Genomic DNA, 20,640 nt, shown 5'->3' with positions numbered 1-20,640 from the left:
GGGGAGACCTTGTGGTTACTCCTGTTTCTGGATTTTATTGGCAAGTCATTATCCTGACTATCAGTTTATCTGTAAAGTAGGGCTGCTAATGCCTTTTATTCTACCTCAGAATCACACTGATACAGCACGAACTTGTGTGTGTGCACACTCACATACAAAGCTTCCCAGAATAACTCTTTCCTGCTCCTGTAATGTGTGTGTGCATGTGTGTGTGTACGAATGGATGTGTGAGTGTGTGTGCATAAGTGTGTAAATGTGTGTGTGAATGGATGTGTGAGTGTGTGTGCATAAGTGTATAAATGTGTGTGTGAGTGTGAATGTATGAATGGATGTGTGTGCATAAGTGTGTAAATGTGTGTGAGTGTGTGTGAATGGATGTGTGAGTGTGTGTGCATAAGTGTGTAAATGTGTGTGTGAGTGTGAATGTATGAATGGATGTGTGTGCATAAGTGTGTAAATGTGTGTGAGTGTGTGTGAATGGATGTGTGAGTGTGTGTGCATAAGTGTGTAAATGTGTGTGAGTGTGTGCATAAGTGTGTAAATGTGTGTGAGAGTGTGAGTGTGTGAATGGATGTATGAGTGTGTGGACATAAGTGTGTAAATGTGTGTGAGTGTGTGAATGGATGCGTGAGTGTGTGTGCATAAGTGTGTAAGTGTGTGAATGGATGTGTGAGTGTGTGTGCATAAGTATGTAAATGTGTGTAAATGTGTGTGAGTGTGTGAATGGATGTGTGAGTGTGTGCATAAGTGTGTAAATGTGTGTGAGTGTGTGAATGGATTGTGAGTGTGCGCATAAGTGTGTAAATGTGTGTGAGTGTGTGTGTGTGAGTGTGAGTGTGTGAGGGTGCAGATAATGCAGTGTTTCTTGTTTTGTTAGTTTCACCTTCCCCTGCTATGATTTTCATAGCCTGAACACTTGAGGACATAAATCTAATTTATGGAGAAAATCTGTTACTTATATTGGGATTTTCAAAACCATTTTCTTTTCCCCTCTTCCTCTAGGAACTCATCCCTGCTGCCCCTGCGCCTCTGCCCCATGGGGGTCCCGTCATTACCGCTACTCCTGAGCCTCTGCCCCATGGGGGTCCCGTCATCACTGCTTCTGCTCCCCAACTGCTGCTTGCAGGCCTCAGCAGAGCTCTGAGGTAGCCCAGGGGTCCCACGCACTGCTTGCACTGAGCACAGCCCACGTGGGGCTCTGCAGAGCCCTTCCTTGGGAAGGGAGGGGGCAGAGCTATTTGGGGGTACAGGCTAGTTTGGGGATAGTCTGAAGGGTAGTCTCAGCTTTGCACCAACTCTAGGATAACCTTGGGCAGACCGGGACTCAGTGCAGCCGCTATTTAACAGGGTAAACCGAGGCTCAGAGGCATTGGGGACTTGACCAGGGTCACCAGATGCTGAGCAGCGAGCGAGTGAGAGACTCGACATCAGCTGCCTCTTCGGATCTTAGTTTCCTCATCTGGAAGGGGGAACCTGGACTCCTTTCTTATTTTCTCTGAAACCATTGATGGAAAGTACCGACTGATGGAAAGATGGACCAGACAAAGTAACCCCCTACCTCGTCTCCCCAGGATTACAAAACATTTCCCTGGAAATAACCAATATGAGAACCATATTACGATCCCAGCCCTCTGGCGCTCCGACCCACGGCACTTTCCTGCTGTCTTAGAGATGGAGAAGATGGAGCAGGAGCTGCGACTTGTTCAGTTACAGAGTTAGCCCGGGCGGGGGCCGACAAGCAGACGTAGCTCCTCGGAGCTCAGGCTGCCTGCTCCCTCTCTCCTGGGTGAGGGGGAAATGCCTTTCTCTTCACCTCCTCTCTGCTCGAGCGGCTCTGGCTCCCAGTCTCTTACGGCCGGACTGTGGCTGTGGTTTGCCAGGACCATGCCAGAACCGAGCCCTTCCTTCTGGACAGACCGTGAGAGCAGTGCATCTGCCCTCCCCTTCCAAGCCATGGAGGCCATTGGAATGGATGAAGCTAGAAGGCAAGTTCCTCCTAATCTGCCGGTATTGGAATCCTCAGGCTCGGCACAGAACCCGGAGCCCCCTGGAAGCTCTCGATGTCTGTCCGTGTCTGCCTCTTCCTTTCCCTCCCTGTCTTTGGACTGTTTATGTCTATCTCTATCTCTATGTCTGTCTGTCTGTCTGTCTCTACATATATATAAACATAACATTTTTATCTTTATTGTTTTTATTCTTTCAGTTTATCCATCCATCCATCCATCCATCCATCCATCCATCCTTCTCTCTCCCTCTCTGTCTCTCATCTATGTCCTGCTGCCCTTTGACAAATAAATGATCTAGAAAGAACCAGAAGCCAGAGATAACTTTAACCATGTTTTCACCTTTGCCTTAAAACTTTCCATGGCTCCCTACTACCTAATTCAATAAGTCTAGACTAAAGGCAATCTGTTGAGGGCCTAAACTAGTGTTCAAAGGCCAAGGAAGCAGTAGGGACAGTATGCTCTGAGATGGAAAAGCAGAGGGAGTGTTATGGGGATATTGAGTCTCCTAACTAAATACGGGGTATGTGAAGGGGAACGGTGGGAGAAGTCAACGAGGGTGGCTTGGGGACCAGGTTATGGAGGGACTCTGGGCTGCAGACAGTCTCTGCAGACAGAGAGGAGGTCTAACTATGTGCTAGGGAGCTTCCCGCCCCACCAGGAGGAGAGGAGTGTCAGGCGCAGGACTGGGAGGGGGACAGGAGGCTGGTATCCCTTTCACCTGGCCAAGCGGGAAACAGGGGCGATGTTTCTCATCTGGCCCTATTAGCCCCAGGAGTTCAGCGAGGTGGTCCCACGGAGCCCCTCGGGAGCACAGTTCCCATGTTCCCCCATGCTCAGAGCAGACCACTCCTGGCCTGCAGATGTTCCTGGGCTCAGGGAGCCGAGGCCTGAAGGAAATCAGACCATGGGCCGCGGGAAGCGTCTGAACAAAGCAGGAACAGCCAGCTTCGGCTAGGGCCGGGGTCCTGCACTTTTTCATATTCTCGGAGCTCACTGTCATCGGAGCTGTCATCAGCCTGGCACTGATCGGGGGAAGGCGGGCCGGGGAGCCTCCCTTCTGGGGTCCATGGCCACAGAGTCTCTGAAGGAGCCTGGGGGGAGGGGAGAAGTCCCCCTGGAGGCCAGGAGGAGAGACCGAGCTGCCTGGAAGGGAGGTAGGGAGAGTGGCGGCCGGGAGGCTTTCCCAACTTGATTTACCAAATGCCGCCTGAGTTTGGCTCCCAGAAGTCCCTTCTCTTCTTTGCTAATGTCAGAATCACCAAGAGGAGATAATAAAGGGCTAGGGAGGGGGGTCTCTTATCAGTGTAGGCAATCCTAGGGGAGGAAATTCCCTCTTCCAGTTCAGACTGGTGCTGTCCCTGCAATTTGTATTCTTGGAGAGACAACTGCCTGGACCCTGATGGAGAAGTGACTTACCCAGGAACAAACACACAGTTAGTACGGGGCAGCTGGGATTTGAACTCGGATCTTCCCCGCGCCAAAGCTCTATGCAAGGAGTACTGAAGAAATAAATAGGGGCTGGCTGGGGAGCTCAGGTCCAGCCTAGGGAAATGGAGTGTAAGTGTAGAATCCCATGTTCAAAAGAGACTCAGAAGAAAAATCTCCACAGAACATCGTGGATGGTAGACGCCTCCCAGAGCCATTGGGAAGAAGTTAGTAATTGAAGAATACCCCGACCAGGAGGATTAGGTTGATTTTTCCTGGTCCCAGGAATCAGAGGGAGGAGGAGCATGGCACTGGGGAGACACTGGCTGGGAACCAGGAAAACTTGAGTTTGACTCCCGCCTTGAGCACTAGCGAGCTGTGAGACTCCAGAAAAAGCAGCACCTCTCGGGGCCTCAGTTTCCCCGTCTAAGCTCAAAATCTGCCATCCTAAAGTCCAAAGATCCAGCTGGATGGGAGGAAGCATTTCCTACAAGGAGAGACTGTTCGAGATGCAGAGTAGAAGAGTCTCCCCACTGCTGGAGCTGGAAGATCTCACCCTGACTTGTTCCTTTGGAGGTCTTCAAGTAGAGCTTGGACAATCTACTTGCTCCTCAGGAGCGTTGACCCAGGAGATCTCCAAGCCCTTCACCGGCTCTGGGTTTCTGTGACTGAGATTACTGCTGTTGGCCAGGAGGATATCCGGCTCGACGATGGCGGCAGCCAAACCACACTCTCCTCAAATCACTGATCTCAGCCAAGCGATGACACGGAGGAATGTCTGTGGACTGGGCTGCTCGGTGGCCAAGCGCCCCAGCACGTGGGCCATCTGGGTGACTGGACTCCACTGGGCAGAGTAAGGGAGGATGCCCCCCTCGGCTGGCCCATTGCTCTGGTCAGGTGGGGCCTCCGGTGGAGCGCACGAGTCTGTGGGGTCTGCAGAGGAGAGGACTTTGCTGCCCCTGACAGTCCGACTGGCTGGATCAATGGCTAGCCAAAGTGGCATCAGGGCTCATCTAATCCCCTTCCCCCCAGCTGTTAGAGATACTGTGGCGGGAGTCAGCCCCCAAGCCAGAAGGATACGGAGGAAGGGGAGCATGTGCGCCGAAGAACTAACAGATGAGCTCCTATTCCAGTAGCATCTTGGATTCCAAAGGGATTCCTAGTTCTGGAGCGGAGAGCCGAGGAGCGGAGTGGCGCATCAGGCAGGAGAGCTGGAGTCGACTCCACTTCCCCAGCTCTCTCCAGCTTAGCTGGCCAATGGCTGGTGGCCAGGAGAAGCACAGGTCTGAAAGGGGAATTCGGGGCTCCCCAAGCCCCCATCCCCTCATCACCTCCGGCCTGGGCCTTTGGAAGAGCCTTTTAATGTCTCTCCCCTGACCCCCACAGCCATGCACATGGATGGCAGTTGTGTTGGCCATCTAGGTCAATCCCATTCCTTTGTTTTTGAACATGGATTCTTCATGTCCATAGCACCTTAAAGGACTTCCTTTTTGCTGCTGTCTCTCTCTTCCTTCTGTGGGTGCCTTTTCCCAGGAAGACACTAGATCTGGAAGCAGGATGACCTGTATGACCCTTTGGGTCATGGAATTTCTGTGCCTCAGTTTCCTCATCGGTGAACTGAGAGGGTTGGAGTTCTTACTATGAATTCATGATCCCATGTGAGCTCCTTGAAGGGAAGAACTGTGTCATGTTCTTTTTTTGTATTTTTGGAGCCTAAAAACCACATTGTGGGTAACAGTTACTTGTTGAGTGGACTTTGACATAAACCCTCCAGCTGGCCTTTATGGCCTTGGACTAATTGAGACCTGACTCTTGCCTGGACCTTTGTTCACAAGACTTGACCTCTCCTTCATGCCTGGAATGAACTCCCTCCTCATCTCTGACTGGACATCTTTCTTTTCCTTTCAAGATCAGCCCTGTGCCCCTTCTCCTACTTCCTTAGGAGGAGAAAAGGACTCTGGTCCATTATTGACATTATCCCATTATTGATCTATCTGATCCTTGGAGGGCTATCCCCCTCCAGTGTCTCTCTCTGTCCAGGACCCCATCACCAAACCTCTTCTTGTTCAAGATGCAGTGGGCTTTCTTTTCCTTTAAAGATCAGCCCCTGTGCCCCCTCTCCTATTTCCTTAGAGGGAGAAAAGGAGTCCGGTCCATCATTGACTTATCTGGCTCTCGGGGTAAGGACCGGTGGGCTATCCCCCCTCCAATGTCTCTCTCTGTCCAGGACCCCATCACCAAGTCTTCTCTTGTTGCTACAAGTCGCAGCTGCTGAGAGAAATACTTTTATTGGCTTTGCTGAGAGAGTGGGGGCTTAAAACACTCTCACCCTCAGCATCTTTGTCATCCCCCCAGATGGAGAGGTCAGAACAGGGCGATAATTGGTGAGAGTTTCTTGATTTGAAGACAGCTGAGAGTCCCAGCCTTCCTAAACCTTGGAAGGGAGCTCAGGGGCCACCGGGCCCCTTCATCTGGACACAGTTTCCCTCTGCGTCAGTCGCGATGACCGGTCGCCCAAGCTCCCCTGGTGGATGGCCACCCTCGCAGACCTGGCAGGGAGGGAGTTTTCCCGACTTCCAGCGCAGGTTCGCCTGCCCGTCACTTCCCCCCGCTCCTCCTAGCCCTATTTCTGGCCCTGAGCAGAACAACCTAATCCCTCTTTCAAAGCTTGAGCCAGTTCCAGGAAGAAACAGACAAATAAAAACAGCCCCACAAAGAGCCTCCGAGTTAGCCATAAATTATGCTAAGTCCCCGCTCTCCCGCTAATCGGATCCAAATCGAGCCGAGTCAACAAACATTTTTGAAGCCGCCTCTAACCCTAACCTTCCATATGCCTGGCATTGTGCCAGGGTAAGGGAGCCAAAGAAAGGGAAAACTTAGACCAAAGCCCAACCCAGCCCAACCAAGCGAAGTCCGTCCCGCTCGCAAGACTCAGTCAATGGCTTTTTTATGAAGTGGACGCTGGGCGCAGGGATACACAAATCCTAGACTCGTGGATGTCAGACGGGAGGCCCCTCACGTTGACTACAAGCGCCCCATTTTGTAGAGGAGAGAACGAAGGCCAGAAGACATTTGCCTAAAGAAATAAGTGGCAGAGCTGGGCTCTAAACCCGAGTCTTCCTCACTCCAAGTTTAGAACTCTGCAGGACTCACTGAAGCACACTGCCTCTCATGGCAACAAGGATGCCTGGGTGAACTTCTGTTCCGTGTACACATTGAAAAGTATGAAGCAAGGTAGGGTGGGGGGTGGAGGACTGAGGGGGATGCAAGAGAGGTGGAGAAAAATGGATTCTGGGAAAATCCCAGAGTGGAGAAAACACTTTAGGCGGCCCCGGGGCAGGAGCTGCAGAGGACGACCAGGCAGAAGTGCCAGCTGAGCCATGAAGAATGGTAGAAGGGAAGTGGATGAATATTTACCAGTCCCATGTCATAATGCTGTGTCACGACTGCATAGCATTTTATGGAGAACTTATCTGAGCAAATGGAGGAATGACAAACCATTCATTAAACCATTACTTTAAGAGCTAAGTACTGGGGTATTAAATGGGAAAACAAGACCTGTTGCTGAACATCTCCATAAATGGAGATCCCATAACGCCCATTTTACGGATGAGGAAATTAAGGCCAATACAGTTAAGTGGTTTTCTCCCAAGTGCCAGAATGGAGACCTACAGGTCACCCATCACTTACAGCTTTAGATACTGCACATTGAAGTTGCACACGAGCCCGGGACTAGGAGATGTTTTCTGCTCTTTGGAAACAATTCTGTTGCCATGCTGACAGCCAACGATTCCAACAGACAGACGCCTTCCTTTTTCTCCTTTATTCAATCCAAACACAGAAAGAGTTTTACCTGCCCAGTGCACGAAGGCAGAAGAGAGGGTGTCTGCCATCCTTCCTTTCCATCCTCCCTTTTTACTACAGATGTCTACCTCCACACCATTTGAGTAAGAAAGGAAAGGCATTGTGTTCCAAGGCCAGTATTTTCCCCTTGCATGGACCTTTCCACACCTGCTCCCTGCTTCCTTTGAGGGAGAGGGATTATAAGAACCCCTAGGTGGGGATCACATTTGCACTCATTCTGGGTCAGGATCTGGGGTACAGAATGCTGACTTCCAGTCGATGAGGCAGCACTTCTCATCAGAGAAAACTATTTTGCATGAAGGGAACAGATGAGAAAAATTCAGATGAACTCTGCTCACTCCCATTCTCCATTTAGCATTTCCTGATGTGCTGAGGTCACTGCTCCCCATCAAGCAAGAGGAGAAGGGAGGCTGAAGAGCTGGAACCCGTCCTTGAGGACGTTCACAAGAGGTGGGCCAAGGTGGATTCAGCTACTGCTTGCAGCATGGTGGAAGGGAAGGGGCGTACGGTTCTGCTCAATCTGAGAATGTCGGAATGGCCACACACTTGTGTCTCCTCTCTGACAGTGAATTTTCCCTCATGGCTTTATCATTAACAAAGTCCATGGAACATTGGGTGGGTAAAGCTCTTTCTATGTTTGGCTTGAAGAAGGGAAAAGAAGGAAGAGGTTTGTCTGAAGGAATTTTCCACCATTAGCTTGACAACAAAATTGTTTCAAGGAAGCAGCGTGGAATAGTTCCAAGCCAGAGTCAGAATCTGGAAAACTTGGATTCAAATCCACGTCAGACATTGGTAGTTGTGCGATGCCGGGCAAATTGTTCAATCTCTGTGGCTCCATTTCTTTCTCTGTAAAATGAAGGGGTTTCTAAGATCCATTCCACCTTTAACTCTAGGATGCTTTTTTCACAGTAGCCTTCTGAATTTGGAGGCTATAGATCTCTAGGTCTATTTTTGAGTCAGACTTGTGATTTCATTGGTGTAGGGAATTCTCACTGAGGGAACTCCTTTCACCTACAGAGACCAGAACTTGTTCTGCTTATAATCTTAAAGAATTGTCTGAGAGACCTGGAGCCTTAGCACTTTGTTCAGGGTCACACAGCTAGAATCTGTTGGTCAGGTTTGACACCAGCTCTTCCTGATCCCATGCCTGGCTTGCTGTTCACTCTATAAGGCTAAAGATGAGAACACTGAAGGTCAAAGTGGTTCAAAGATTTGCTAGCAACCACCTAGTTGATAAATAGAAAAACTGAGCTTCTTATTAGCCAGCACTAAAATCCAGGATTTCATGAAAAGATAAAGCTATTTTCTATATCATCCAATCCATTCCTCAATCAGTCAATCAATAAACAAAGATTTATCAATTCCCTAGGAACACAACATCAAAAATGAATCTATTCTGTTCCAATCTGCACCAGTCTGATAAAAACCAATCCAACCCACTGCTATTTAATCAGACTATCAGTCGGGGCTTGATACATATGGAGAATGGTTTGGTAGCTTCAGGGAGGTATTTATTTTTATTTTTATTTTTATTTTATTTATTTATTTATTTATTTTTTTGCTGAAGCAATTGGGGTTAAGTGACTTGCCCAGGGTCACACAGCTAGGAAGTGTTTGAACTCAGGTCCTCCTGACTTCAGGGCTGGTGCTCTATCTACTGCACCTAGCTTTCCTTAAGGTCCTTAAGGACCTAGCTGCCCCAGTATTTATTTTTATAATGCTTATATTATAATTTTTATAATTTATTTTTATAGTTTATATAAAAATTTTATAATTTTTATAATATTTTATAATTTTTATAATTAAATTTTATAATATTTTATAATTTAAGGGCATGTAATCTGAAGCTAAATACAACCGCCCCCCCAGTCTCCTGCATAGTACCTTCACATGGCCATCCAGCCTTTTTGTAAAGACTCCTACCAGGGAAGCCCATAATATATGAAGGTTTACATATGGTCGCAAGCCTGGTAGAATTAACAAGGAAGAAACTGTCAACAGGAGAGTAATTGATAACCCTCTGGACTTCAGGCTCATTCACCACGCTGGAGTTATACAATGTGATGACGAGAAGGAATCCTTTCAAGAAAGCCTTAGACACAGACTAAAGATCTCCCCTCTTAAATGAAGTTGTTTGCACATAGCATTGATTGAATCCAAAGAATGAGCACCATGGTCTCTGGTTTCCCACTAGATGAGGGATCTAATCTTGCAGTTCCAAGTCCATCAGAATGAGCACAATCTGAATCCCAGAAATTTGTTTTAAAACCTGATGATTAACCCTCGGGTCTTGCGCTAAGGCTAGGAATACAAAATCACAAGGAAAACATTCCCACCTCTGATTCCACTGGGGAGATACAACGTAGAAGTGGACTGAATTTACAGTAATGTCAGGAGGAAGAACCAATTTTTTTTTTTTTTTTTTTTTTTTTTTTTGAGGCTGGGGTTAAGTGACTTGCCCAGGGTCACACAGCTAGGAAGTGTTAAGTGTCTGAGACCAGATTTGAACTCGGGTCCTCCTGAATTCAAGACTGGTGCTCTATCCACTGCGCCACCTAGCTGCCCCAGGAAGAACCAAGTTGAGCATCAGTCTCAAAAACTACTGGGGCAGGGGAGTGGGGAGGTGGTGGAGAGGGTGTATGTGGGAAATACATCACCGGAATTCATAATTCTCTGGAATTAAGATCTGTCAGATAATCTCTGCTCGTCTTCTAGGGCCTCCCATGTCACTTTGGAATTGTTAGGAAGGTGCCCCTGACCTTAAGCTTAAATTTCTCTTCGATCTAATGTAATATGATGAAATTTCATAGGGATAAAAGGAAAGGCTTTTACTTGGGTGCTTCTATTTGTGTCCTCAGAATTTAACAGTGTCAGAAACATAGTAAATGCTCAGTATGTTCTCTTTGTCTCTCTGTCTCTCTGTCTGTCTCTGCCTGTCCCTCTGTCTCTGTCTCTCTGTCAACTCTCTTTTCTGTTTGTCTTCCTTCATGATGTCTGCCTAAAAGCAGATGATACCAAATCAAAACAAGGTTTCCTTTGAAGAAAACTTGAGGAAAACAACAGGGATCGGTGTGGCTGGGATTAGTGTAGCCTAATTGTGTCTGAATTCAAAGGGATAGAATTCATCTTGTTTGTAGTTTTCCTTTGAGCTTGGGATTCAATAATTTGGTGCAAAGTCCACTGGAGAGAGCACAACTTGCTTCCCAGAATTTTGTTTACCTGGCCCTCGCTGGGGAAACCCACTGGTTAATCATCAGGACTTTCCTATAAGCCCTCCGCTCTCACTCGGAAATCGAAACTGGGAAAATGTACGGGCCTCTTTCTGCCAACATTGAGATTCCATCATAAAGTCTCTGAGAGTAGGACTTGTGTTGTAGATGGATGGTCCAGAATCTACAAGGATCTCGGAGGGCCTCTGGTTCTACCCTCTGCCATTGGCTGAGTCAATATAAAGTCCCAAGTTGGAAGAGGTCCTCTAGTCATTCCTTACCCTGAAAGGATTCAGAGGTTCAAACGGAAAGAGATTGACAAAGGTGAAATAAGACATTCGTCTTGAGAGTTGGTTTGAGAGATGACTCTGTAGTGGCTTTCTCTTTCTGACTCTGTCTCTGTCTGTCTCTCTTCATCTATCTCTCTCTCCTTCTCTGTCTCTTTCTGTCTCTGTCTTCTCTCAACTTCAATTCACTTGGTTTAAACAGTATCATCTTTCAAAAAGACAAATACTCCTGGAAAGGTCAATGCACACTCAGTTATCCATACAATGTGTACATGATTTGATCTGCTTGTTTCCTTCTGACCCTTGACAAGAGGCCCATGCACTGAGCAAATGGCGATTTTGTGAGGGAGTTTTGAAGGGAGCACGGACTACATTGTTAAGCAGGGTAGGTGGGAGAGGGGACAGAAGAGGCATTTCAGAAACCCTTGGACCATTCTTGTTGAGCCTTTACCACTGGGCGTCATGGTGGTTCAGTGGCTAGAGCGCTGGCTCTACAGTTCAGAAGATGAGCGTTCAAATTCAGCCTCAGACACTTTCTATGACTTGGACAAACAGCTCAAGCCTGCACTGGTTTCCTTGTTTGTAAAGTGAGCTTCACATCAGTGCTTCCTCACAGGTCTTTGGGAGAATCTCAGGTAATAATTAGGAAGCATTTAGCACAGTGCTTGGCACATAGTAGGTGCTTAATAAAGGCTTATTCTCTTTCCCCTTTCTACCCTGACAGAAGCTGTCAGGGCTTGGTCTCCATGGTACGGTCTTTACCTAGCCCCATCCCTATGCTACCACAATCACAAAAGGGCATTTGTGGAAAGTCCAGCTACTCATGATGGGTTTAAAGGTTTTTGTGGGCTCAACTAGGAAGCTGACTACTGTTGTTTACATGGGAAAATGTCGTCCAAGGGCCAAATGTGCTATATATGACTCAGTGATTTGTTGAGTTCCAAGCAAGGTAAAGGCTGCCTCGATATCCAATTTGCCATAATACTTAGCAACCCACCGGCGTCTTCCATCTGGTATGTAAGATTGAATGCCCTCTCCTTCATAAAGCCTCCCCTGATTTCTCGCCCCTCAACATCTCCCCCCTCCTCGAACCCGTACACATTTGCCAGGTGTTATGGATAGTTGTCTGCTTGCTTTATTGCTATTCCTTGAGTGTTGCAATCATATCTTATCCACCTTTGTGTCTAAGCACAATACTTTGGTCATAAAAGATGCTCAGTAAAAGAAAAAATGAGTGATTGAATGAATAAGAACCTTGAAGAACATGAAATATGTAGAGGACTTTTATAAGGATAGAGGGACTGATTTCCCCCCCCCCTCTCTGTCTCTGTCTCTCTCTGTCTCTCTGTCTCTGTCTCTTTCTGTCTCTCTCTGCCTCTCTCTCTCTCTGTCTCTGTCTCTCTCTGTCTCTTTGTCTCTCTGTCTCTGTCTCTCTGTCTCTGTCTCTCTGTCTCTGTCTCTCTCTTTCTCTCTCTCTCTCTCTCTCTCTCTCTCTCTCTCTCTCTGTCTCTTTCTGTCTCTCTCTGCCTCTCTCTCTCTCTCTGTCTGTCTCTGTCTCTTTGTCTCTCTGTCTCTGTCTCTCTCTGTCTCTTTGTCTCTCGGTCTCTGTCTCTCTGTCTCTTTGTCTCTCTGTCTCTGTCTCTTTCTGTCTATCATCTCTCTCTCTCTCTCTCTCTCTCTCTCTCTCTCTCTCTCTCTGTCTCTGTCTCTGTCTCTCTGTCTCTGTCTCTCTTTCTTTCTCTGTCTCTCTGTCTCTCTCTCTGTCTCTCTCTCTCTCTCTGTCTCTCTCTCTGTCTCTCTCTCTGTCTCTCTGTCTCTCTCTCTCTCTCTCTCTCTCTCTCTGTCTCTGTCTGTCTCTCTCTGTCTCTTTGTCTCTCTGTGTCTGTCTCTTTCTGTCTCTCTGTCTTTCTCTGTCTCTCTCACTCACTCTCTCATTCTAATGATCAATACTGGCTCATCCAGGTAGTGGCTACCTGACTAGACTTCAGCCATGGGTCATGGAACTCCTTTCCCTGTGGAAATTGTCTGGCATATTTCCAGAGATGGCCCACTTAAAAAGACTTCCCTTGTCAAGAGTAATAGAAGGCGACGGATGATGCTGGAGAGTGTCTCCTCAGAGGCCAAAGTTCCAAATCTATGACATTATTTTATGACGAAGGCCACATTGGTCATTAGCTTGGGAATATGAGTAAATGTATTAACTATTCAAAGCAAAGAGGATATTCCAAAGGAAGGATATCCCTCAAAGGAAGAGGGAAAAGATGGCTAATTTAGGCCCTGCTTTGGGGCTAGAGAAACAAGGAATAAAATGAAGGGATTGCTGGAAGGGAATGGGGGTAGATTGAGAAGAGGCGACGGAAGAAGAGACCCCCCCCTCTTCCCCTGGTCCAAAGTGGGCAGGCAGGTGGGTGGAGTCTCACCTTCACATAGTCATATTCACAGAGGTAGGAGGATTCCAGGTCAAAGTGCATGAAGTACAGCTTGATCCTGAATCCCTCGGGCACCGTGATGTTCCAGGTCACTTCGGAGTCACTGGGATAGGAGTCAGGGAAGTTGGGCGACTGGATCTCCCCAAACATGTCGTTCAGTTCCACAATGTTGGCGGACGCTTTGGGCAGACACATGAACAGGGAGCAGCAGAGCAGGAAGGCCCTGGAAGACAGGGAAGGGCACAGGGAGTCAGGGGGCTTTCAAAGAGCACCTATGTCTGGAGAAGTGATGGAGAAAGGGAGCTTTGGGCTGACATTCAGGGGCTGGCTAGGGGGAGATTTTGGTTTTGGGGTCATCATTGATCTGACACCAGAAAATAAGACTAAAAACCCACATCGATGCAATAAGCTTTTGTCAGAAACCCTTTGAAGCCAAGAGGAAACATGTTGTAGCCAATCTGAGACTTGGGATGATCTGAGTTCAGGTGCGAGGATTGGATGGCTGCCTATGGACTGTGGGACCTTGGGTAAGTCGGGTGCCTTTCAGCACTGCAGGCAATTCCTTAAAACTCCAGGTTATAGAGCATAGTGTGACATGCACCGAGAGGGAATTCCTCATGGAGACCTCCCTCTATCAAGAAAGGCACAGGCACAAAAAACAAAATTAAAAATAAAACGACAACATCAGAAGGGCCCTATTATTGTCCCCAGCTGAGCACCCCGACCCTCTGGGATGTTGGCTGCCTTGCTTGCGGATACAGCTCCTCAGGGGCAGTGGCCGGAGCCTCTGACACTCCCCTCCCCCTCCTCTCCTGTCCTAAGCCATCATGCTGGCTCTCCTCGCCCATCTTAGGGATGCTTCTCTTCTCTTATCTGGTTTGGGGTCTGATTAGTTTCATGGTACTTTGCAAATATGACAATTCCAAAGACTTTTCTGGGTTGTGATGCTTTGGGGAGTCTGTGCACGTGTATGGTAGGAGAAGCATCTACTCCGTATGAGCTGGGCCAGTTTTTCCTTCCAACGCAATGGTACTGATTTGGGCCAGGATATGAAGGCTCGAGCCACCGAGGAAGTTTCCTGATGACTCCTGGCTAAGGAGCTTTTCCCTGATATTGTGACACAAGCTTCCTTTCCTTTGGATAAATGTTAAATGGTCATGAGCCTGAACCAGTGGATTGTGCTGACTCAAACCTGACTTGGGTGAGTGTGTGTGTGTGTGAGTGTGAGTGTGTGTGAGTGTGTGTGTGTGTGTGTGTGAGAGAGTGTGTGAGTGCGTGTGAGTGTGTGTGAGTGTGTGTGTGTGTGAGAGTGTGTGTGGTGTGTGTGTGTGTGTGAGTGTGAGTGTGTGTGTGAGTGTGTGTGTGTGTGTGTGTGTGGTGTGAGTGTGTGTGAGTGTGTGTGTGAATGTGTGTGTGTGAGTGTGTGTGTGTGTGTGTGTGTGTGTTTTGAGCTGAGTTACTTCTCAGAGGGCATATGCCAGATATCTTCAAATAACAGAAGGGCTGTTATATGGGAGTGGGATCAGCTTAGTTCTTGGCTCCAGAAGGCAGAGCTGCAAAAGGTCGGATTTCAGCAGGGTGTCCTAATTAGGGCAGATCACCAATGGGATGGGCTGCACTGGGTGGGTCCTGGCTGAGAGAGAGACCTGGAGGCTTTCAGACAAAGGCCAGCTGACCGTGGCTGAATGATCTAGAAGGGATTCCGCTTGGGTTGGGTTTGGCTGTCTGAAGAGGTGACTCTGTGAGGTCCCCATAACAAAGGCTCTTCATCCAGAGGGCAGCACTTTTATGAGCTGTGCTCTAGAATGTTCGCTAGTCCAAATGAGAAACTCTGAGAGATGAGGGGAAGGAGCCCGGATCTTGATTGACAATGGGATACAAGGGACATACTTCTGAGAGGACAAATAAGGATGCATGGAGCAAAAACATGAGGATAAAAGATGGACAGAGGGTGAAAAGCAGTCCAGCAAATGATCATCGTTTTGATTTTTCTTCTTCTCTGCCTTTGAAATGATTGCTCTCCATGCCTGGAGGGCAATTCTTTCTCATTTCTTTCTTCAGAATCTCTGGCTTCCATCTAAGTACGATTCAGATGCTCCTTCTTCTACTAGCTCTTTCTCGAAGTTCCCTTCCCACCAACAGTTTTATTCATCTTAAAATTCTTTTCAACCACTCCCTAGTTGTTGTTAGGTAGCACGATGGATAGAGGACTCCTCTTCAGTGAGTTGCTAGCTTTGTGATCCTAAGCAAGTTATTTAACTCTGTTTGCCTCAGTTTCCTCATCTGTAAAATTAGCTAGAAAATGATATGACAAACCATTGCAGTATTTTTGCCAAGAAAACCTCAAATGGGATCACAAAAATTGAGATACAACTGAAAAATTGACTGAACAACAGAAATTGATAAATGGTCAAAGGATTTGAAAAGACAGTTTTTCAGAAAAATCAAATCCTCTAAATAACTCTACACTAGAGAAAAGCAAATTAAAATAACCCCAAGGTACCATCTAACTCCTCTCATACTGGTTAATATGAAAGAAAAGGAAAATGACAAATGCTGGAGGAGATGTGGAAAAATAGGTACACTAATGCAGTGTTGGTGGAGTTGTGAACTAGTGCTACTGTTCTGAAGAATAATTTGGAACTATGTCCACAGGGCTATCACACTACATAATCTTTGACCCAACAGTACCACTAGTTGGACTGTTTTTCAATGAAACCAAAGAAAAGGGAAAAGGATCCATATCTACCAAAATATTTATAGCAGCTCTTTTCATGGTGGCAAAGAATTGAAAACTGAGGGGAGAATGATTGAACAAGCTGTGGCATATAATTTTGATGGAATTCTGTTGTTCTCTAAGAAATAGGGAAGAGCATGGTTTCAAAAAAACACCCGGGAAGACTTGTACAAGCTGATACAAAGTAAAGTGAATAAAAGTGGAAAAACCTTGCACAAACAACCACATTGTGATGATGGTTAATTTGAAAGACCCAGCCAATTCCAAAAGGACTCCAAAGGACTCATGATCAAAAATCCTATCCACCTCCAGAGAAAGAACTGATGAACTCTAAGTGCAGATTGAAGCATATTTTTTAACTTTCTTTTTTTCTTGCAGCATAGTTAATATGGAAATATATTTTGCATGACTTCACATGTATAATGGATATCATATTGCTTGCTTTCTCAATGCATGGAGGGGAAATGGGTGGGAGGGAAAGAATTTGGAATTCAAAATAAAAAAAGTTAAAAAAAAAGAAAATTGATAGTTGAATTGCTTTAATTAATGTCTGATTTTTGGCCAAATAAATAAAAAAGATGTAAAGATTAAAGCACTAAAATTTTTTTTATTATTTTTTGCATTATATTTATGTGCATCCATATTTTATCTTTCGGGAGAATGGAAGCTCCTTGAAGATGAGGAGATTTTCTTTTTGCATTTGCAGCTCCAGTGCCTAACACAGTGCATTGTATACAGTAAATGCTTAACATGCATTTTAGGAATTGAGTTTTTGGGGAGAAGATGATAAGGGGTCATTTAACCAATAAGTCAGTCTCCAAGAGAGGTAACATGATAGGTTCGAAAGGACAATGACTTTGATTCAAATTTTTCCTGGTCTTACTTGTATAACTTGTAAGGTGAGGGGGCTGGATTAGTTGACTTCTCAGGTCCCTTCCAGGTCTAGAATTAAGATTCCTAATGATATCATAGAATTTCAATAATTTAGAGCACATCTTTGAGTGAGGATTCTGGAAGAACAGAGGAAGGAAGTTACATGTCTGTCTGGCTATGATCCCAGAACTTTTAACTTGTAATTCCAAGGACTGTGCTCCAGCCTCTTGTCCCTATCATAAGCAACATTCTGGTGCTACTTCTCCATCCCTTACAACGTTTAGAAAAACCTCAGTATTTGGACGTTGCGGTAATAATATATAATCTTTTCAAATTTGCAAAGCACGTTGTATATAGCATCTCATTTGAGGTTCCCAGCAAACTTGATGGATACTAAAAGATATTTATCCTCATTTTACAGATGATGAAACAGAGAGTAAGTAACTTTCCCAGGACCATAGAATCAGTTAGAGGTAGAATTTGAACTCAGGTCTTCATGACTCCCAAGGCCACATTGCCTTTGATGACCCATAATGGGGAGCCCCTCAGTATCATCTCCTTCCTCAATGTCTGTCCTACATACTGGTTTGGCTCAAGGATCAGTCTTGCCTCACTATCATGACCCAAATTGCACAGGGTCGAAAGGTCTAATTTTTCCATTGCTCTTTTCCCAAGCCGTGTCATCAGGACTTTGGTTTCCCCAGCCCATTTTGGTGGGGTGGGTGGGAAGACATGATTCACATGACATTCCATTTTCCCCAGCTCTATATCCTCATAATGATTTTAAAGAGTTCTAAGTCAGTGCCCCCATAACTATAAGACAAGCCACGGTGCACACTTTGAAAATTGCTTTAAGCTGCCAACAGTAATTCACCACCAGCCTTCTCTTTCCCTGTCCTCAAATGTCTGAGCTTGTTAGGCAAGGCATTGTCTATCCAGCCTCCAGCAGCTGCTCTCTATTAGCAAGGAGAAAATCCAACCAGAGTCTTTGGAGAGAATGATAGGGTCACCGTTCTGATACCCCGGGTACCATCTTTTTCCTTGGAAGAGAGAGCATTTCTTTGTGATTGGGATGAACTGGGGAGGTGAGGTACAACTCTCCCTCCTTCTTATTCCCCAAAAGGGTGAGATCAGTCATTAGCAAAATAAAGAGGGGGACAGGAAAACCTGGGTTTCATTCTCATATTCACAACTTTTAATTTATGGTAGTTTTTACTCAGTCATTTTACCTTAGTTTCCTTACCAACAACCTTTTTTTTTTATAGGATGATATTGTGAGTAATCTATTAAGCCATAAACATTTATTAAATGCCTACTGTGTGCCAGGCACTGTGCTGGGTACTAGGGCTCCCTGGAGGAGCTCCCATTCTTACAGAAGGAGATAATATATGCTTCTGTATGCATAGCTTACTCACCAAAGCAGATACAAGAGAACCTTGGAGAGGAAGATATAGCAAGGGAGGGAACCTGGAAAAACCTTAGGCAGAAGCTAAAACAGAGTGTCATGTAAAGCAATCATCCCACCAAAATGGGCTGGGGAAACCAAAGTCCTGATGACATGACTTGGAAAAAAGAGTAATGGAAAAAATAGAACTTTCAACCTTGTTCAAGATTTGAACTCAGCCTTCCAGATCATACTCTATTCATTGTGCTACACAGCTGCTGGATTGTCACACAGGTAACCTCCTCTTGCAGAAGCCAGGAACCCAGACCTGCCACACCCTCTCTGTCATCTAACTGTTGGCTTGATCTGAAGTCTGTTTTGTCTGAAGTGTTTGGCTTTTCATTTGGTTTTATTTTGACTTCATACAGACCACTGTTCATCCCAATCAAGTCAAATCAATTCAATAAGCACTTATTAAGCACTTATCACATACAGGGTATGTTGCTTTTCTCTTGTAGAACAAAGACAAAAAACAAAAACAGTTCCTGTCTTTGAGGTCCTTAGATTTTGTTTATTTTTATGAATCAAAACAGATTCCTCCAGTAGAAAAGTCAGAGGGTCAGACTTTTGGCTCCCCTTTGTGATTCCAATGGGGTTAAATCTAGAAAAGTTAAATTAACTTAAGGAGCACAATTCTTCCAGGTCATTAGTACCCTCACTAAAGGGTTGTTGCCTCCCACTGAGGCATCCTGGGACTTGGGAAAGGACTTCTGGACCTAGAATCAGAAACATCTGCGTTCAGATCCTGCCTCTGCCACAGCTACTTGCACAAACAGGCTAACTCAGAGGTAACCAATGGATCAAAAAACATTTATCATGCACCTACTGTGTACCAGTCACTGTTCTAAGCAAAAGATGCAAAGAGATACAAAGATACAAAACCTCCTAATCTCTTGGGGAGAGAAACATGCACTCATATTTAAAAGCCAAGCTATAGACAAGATGAAGAGGAAAAAATTAGCGAAAGGAAGGCACTGGAATTGATAGGGCCAGGGAAGTATTCCTGAAGTTGGGACCTAGAGGAAGCCCAGGAAGTCAGTGGTCAGAAATGAGGAGAGAGTTCCAGGCATGGGGGACAGTGAGCATCAAAAAGCTAAAATGGGATGATCACTGGGGTCTGGGAAGCCAGCTTCGCCTCTGAGATTCCTTTCTGGGTAAAGTCTTTATGCCTCAGTTTCCTTAACTATCCACCAAAGGAGTTAGACTAGAAATCCTTAAGCCCCTTCTAGCCTGAGCTCTAGGGTTTGAGGTTCTGAGCCTCGTAACCTAAATGGGTTTCAACTGAACCAAACTCTGAGACTTTAGGCTGAAAACCAGTGTTGATCTGCATTGGTAGAGGGACTAGTTTCCTGGGAGGTCTAAATGCCAATGAGGTTTTTTTTTTTTTTTTTTTTGTTTTGTTTTTTTAAACGTGATGGATCTGTCCATGCTGAACTTAGCGGCAGTGAAGGAGGAATCGACCTAACCCTAACCCAAGCACAGTAGAAATGAATAATATATAATCTGGATTGGGATGGGGAGCCTCTGGGAGGGTCCCACAGATTTGGACAGGGAGCTTCTGGAGGGTCCCCCAGATTTGGATGGGGAGCTTCCAGGAGGGTCCCCCAGATTTGGATTGGGAGCTTCCAGGAGGGTCCCCCAGATTTGGATTGGGAGCTTCCAGGAGGGTCCCCCATATTTGGATGGGGAGCTTCCAGGAGGGTCCCCTAGATTTGGATGGGGAGCTTCCAGGAGGGTCCCCCAGATTTGGATGGGGAGCTTCCAGGAGGGTCCCCCAGATTTGGATGGGGAGATTCCAGGAGGGTCCCCCAGATTTGGACAGGGAGCTTCCAGGAGGGTCCCCCAGATTTGGATGGGGAGCTTCCAGGAGGGTCCCCCAGATTTGGATGGGGAGCTTCCAGGAGGGTCCCCCAGATTTGGATGGGGAGATTCCAGGAGGGTCCCCCAGATTTGGATGGGGAGCTTCCAGGAGGGTCCCCCAGATTTGGATGGGGAGCTTCACCACAGGTTGCTGACTTCTCTATAACTTCTTTTCTTAGAGGGTCTAGACAAGCATTGAGAGGGACATGGCGCCTACCCTGCGTGTATCCAAGGTGTTCCTGGCTCTGAGCGTGCTCCCAATTCCCTTAGAGCTCTTTGTGGATAATACCTCCCAGTGGCGTAGATTGCACAGTGCAGTGCTCTACCCAGGCTCTATCCTCGGAACCCCCTACCTTGGTAAGAGAATTGCCACAGCCATTGTCACGGAAGCAGGAGGTCTGCCTCAGTTTTCGATTTTTCTCCATAGTGACCTTGGGTCAGTCACTTATGCTCCCTGTACCTCAGCTGCCTTTTCTGTAAAATGAGGGTGTTGGGCCAGGTCTGCT

The 20,640-nt window shown here is 46.4% G+C and overlaps 1 protein-coding gene across 4 annotated transcripts in view; it reads right to left on the bottom strand.

Annotated features, from left to right (window-relative positions):
- Positions 1 to 20,640, bottom strand: part of MASP1 (MBL associated serine protease 1) — a 91,221-nt gene that overhangs the window by 68,592 nt on the left and 1,989 nt on the right. For all 4 annotated transcript variants that reach the window (XM_074297912.1, XM_074297911.1, XM_074297915.1 and 1 more), the window contains exon 2: positions 13,212 to 13,443. In XM_074297912.1, coding sequence (XP_074154013.1) covers positions 13,212 to 13,443 — 232 coding nt within the window. The remainder of the gene's footprint in view (positions 1 to 13,211; positions 13,444 to 20,640) is intronic.

The sequence above is a fragment of the Sminthopsis crassicaudata genome, chromosome 3 (assembly GCF_048593235.1).
Source record: "Sminthopsis crassicaudata isolate SCR6 chromosome 3, ASM4859323v1, whole genome shotgun sequence".
Lineage (NCBI taxonomy): Eukaryota > Metazoa > Chordata > Mammalia > Dasyuromorphia > Dasyuridae > Sminthopsis > Sminthopsis crassicaudata.
The sequence above is the reverse complement of the archived record's forward strand: the minus strand, read 5'-3'. Positions and strand labels throughout refer to the sequence as shown.